Source organism: Penaeus vannamei, chromosome 12 (assembly GCF_042767895.1).
Source record: "Penaeus vannamei isolate JL-2024 chromosome 12, ASM4276789v1, whole genome shotgun sequence".
NCBI classification, from domain to species: Eukaryota; Metazoa; Arthropoda; class Malacostraca; order Decapoda; family Penaeidae; genus Penaeus; species Penaeus vannamei.
Window position 1 is genome coordinate 16,063,525 of NC_091560.1, and position 3,087 is coordinate 16,066,611.

Genomic DNA, 3,087 nt, shown 5'->3' on the forward strand with positions numbered 1-3,087 from the left:
TGTGGTTCGTTATATTTACGATGAAGTCCACGATGCTGGTTGCCTGTGTATGCGAAACCGAGGGTATAGAACAGTGGGTTTGTGCTTGTAGCAGCTGTGTATAAAGATATGACACTAATAGACACAAACACACACATATACATATGTTTATCTTTATGTGTATGTGAGAGAGAGAGAGAGAGAGAGAGAGAGAGAGAGAGAGAGAGAGAGAGAGAGAGAGAGAGAGAGAGAGAGAGAGAGAGAGAGAGAGAGAGAGAGAGTGAGAGAGTGAGAGAGTGAGAGTGAGAGTGAGTGAGTGTGTGTGTGAGTGAGTGAGTGAGTGAGTGAGTGAGTGAGTGAGTGAGTGAGTGAGTGAGTGAGTGAGTGAGTGAGTGAGTGTGTGTAAACTATGTTGGATAATAAATAAATAGAAATTACGTAAGTAGGATGAATAAAGAAGCACATTTAATCAAGAAATTCTTATATATACACAAAAAATTACAGCATACACACAATGTCATGACCAAAGATATCACAAAGTACATGGTGAAAAAAAGAAAATTGTAGAGGAAGAATCGTGCTGAAATGCATATACTATATAATCCGTACTAAATTCAATGCGTATATAAGCTATCCTTATTGGAATAAATTGCAATGTATCTTAATAAGGCACTTTTAGGAATCAGCTTCTGGATTCTGTAAAATTACACAAGCATGAAAAGGGAAGCATTCGACAGACGGTGCTTGACATCATCTTTTGACATATCTGGAGCTCCTGAATTTCAGTTACTGGTTACTTTCACATGTTGTATAGATTCAGCAATTCATAACTTGGTTCTCTTAATGTTATGCTTAATTTATAAAATTGCTGGAAGAATTCTTTTCAATCAATAAGACACAAATTAATCTTATTGCAGCATCTATGAGATTGAATGTGGTTGCTCAGATTTTCTAATGTGATATTGATAGAAAATTAAACACAAAGAATTTCAGACACAGATACAGAAAAAAGCGAATTAGAAAAAAATTTAAAGTGATCATATACTCAATGTAAAGTTTATTTTCAAATCCAATATGTAAAGCTTATTGTAAAATCCTAGGTTAACTGTTATGGACACTATCACAGAAAATATAACTTAAAAAAATATATATGATAATGCAGTATATAAGCATGCACAGCACAATGAAAATGTATTCTAATCACTTAAATGTTTTTAAAATGTAGTCAACATATATTTTCCAACAGAAAATATCTTGATGAATCAGCACACCAAAATCTTTTCCAGATTTATGAAACCTTTCAAACTTACATTTACAATAGCTGTGATCACATAAAAAAAACATATACAAATTATTCTTCTGGACATAGTATACATTTTACTTTTGTAATATTATATATGTTGTATCTATCTTTTTGTCCCAAACTTGGACAACAGTATTCACACAAGAAATTCATTCTAGCAACCGTGGTATTAACAATCGTCCTAATCAAAACAATGTAGCCAGAGGTAATCAATGAACTGCAGTTGCCACTCAAACAGCATTCTAGGAGAAGTACATGAACAAACAGATATCCATACATCCATACTTGTCTGATGGAGCACATCAGGGTCACCTTCTATAAAGATCCCTCATCTTCTGAGATTCTCTCTGTACACTCACATACCAGTATAGACATATATACCCTAAGCACACACTATAAACTCTACTAGCTACAGATCTTGCTAGTGCAAGAGTTGGGGCTTGGTCAAACAAGAAGAATGAAGAATCCTATCTAAGTAAAACTATGAAAATCTATAATACTGGATAAATTTACAATATATCCTAAAGAGTATAAATATGACTTCAATATATACTTTATATCATACCTCAGAAAAAAATCCTACATTAAAGTGATCATGACATGTATGAAAAATATTGGCATTACTGTTATAAAAAGGATAATCAAGACAGCCAAGATAAAAACGCATGTGTGTGTGTGTGTTAATAAGAGCATGGTTATTACTCTATGTAGGTGTAGTAGATAGACCCTCTCACATGGAGAATTACAAGTTCATTTTATAAATATCAAAAAACTTAAGTGAAGGTTTCTGCATGTTATTAAATATAGGGTAGTGTTCCCACACAGAAGTTTTGAGACAATATTTATGGTGAAAACAGCGGAATTGGTGACTTCGACACCTTTGCCGTTCTATACACTTTGTTCTACTGTCCAGGGCAGTTTTGCCATGCTAGACCGCAGATCATAGCTCCGATTATATAGATGCTTGCCTGCAAAGAAAAAAATAGAAAATTTTGGTAAGTTTGCATCTAACTTGTTGATTGTTTCATATGAAACTTTTAAGATTGCTATTGTTTGTATTTTGAAATTATCTTAAAAAATAAGCTTACAATATATATCAACACACTCTCTCTCACTCTCTTCTCTCTCTCTCTCACCCTCTATCTCCCTCACCCTCACCTTCACCCTCTATCTCCTTCACCCTCACCCTTTATCTCCCTCGCCCTCACCCTCACCCTCTATCTCCCTCTACCTCTCCCTCACACTCCTTCTCTCTCTCCCTCTCCCTCACCCTCCTTCTCTCTCTCCCTCTCCTTCACCCTCCTTCTCTCTCTCCCTCTCCTTCACCCTCCTCCTCTCTCACCCTCTCCTTCACCCTCCCTCTCTCATTAACCCTCCTTCTCTCTCTCCCTCTCCTTCACCCTCCTCCTCTCTCACCCTCTCCTTCACCCTCCTCTCTCTCTCTCTCTCTCTCTCTCTCTCTCTCTCTCTCTCTCTCTCTCTCTCTCTCCATCCTCCTCCATCTCCACCCTCCTCCATCTCCATCCTCCTCCATCTCCATCCTCCTCCATCTCCATCCTCCTCCATCCCCATCCTCCTCCATCTCCATCCTCCTCCATCTCCATCCTCCTCCATCTCCATCCTCCTCCATCTCCATCCTCCTCCATCTCCATCCTCCTCCATCTCCCTCTCCCTCCCTATCCTTCTCTTTCTCCCTCTCATCCCCCTCCTTCTCCCTTTCTCTCTTCCTCTCCTTCCCTCCCCCTCTCTTTCTCTCTCCCTCTCCTTCTCTCTCCCTATCCTTCCCTCTCCCTCTCCCTCTCCCT

General features: G+C 38.5%; 1 protein-coding gene across 1 annotated transcript in view; it reads right to left on the reverse strand.

Moving 5' to 3' along the window:
- Nucleotides 1-443: 443 nt before the first annotated feature.
- Nucleotides 444-3,087, reverse strand: part of Vamp7 (Vesicle-associated membrane protein 7) — a 13,787-nt gene continuing 11,143 nt past the window's right edge. The window contains exon 7 of the mRNA XM_027367569.2: nucleotides 444-2,250. Within this exon, the coding sequence (XP_027223370.1) occupies nucleotides 2,185-2,250 (66 nt within the window). The 3' untranslated portion in view covers nucleotides 444-2,184. The remainder of the gene's footprint in view (nucleotides 2,251-3,087) is intronic.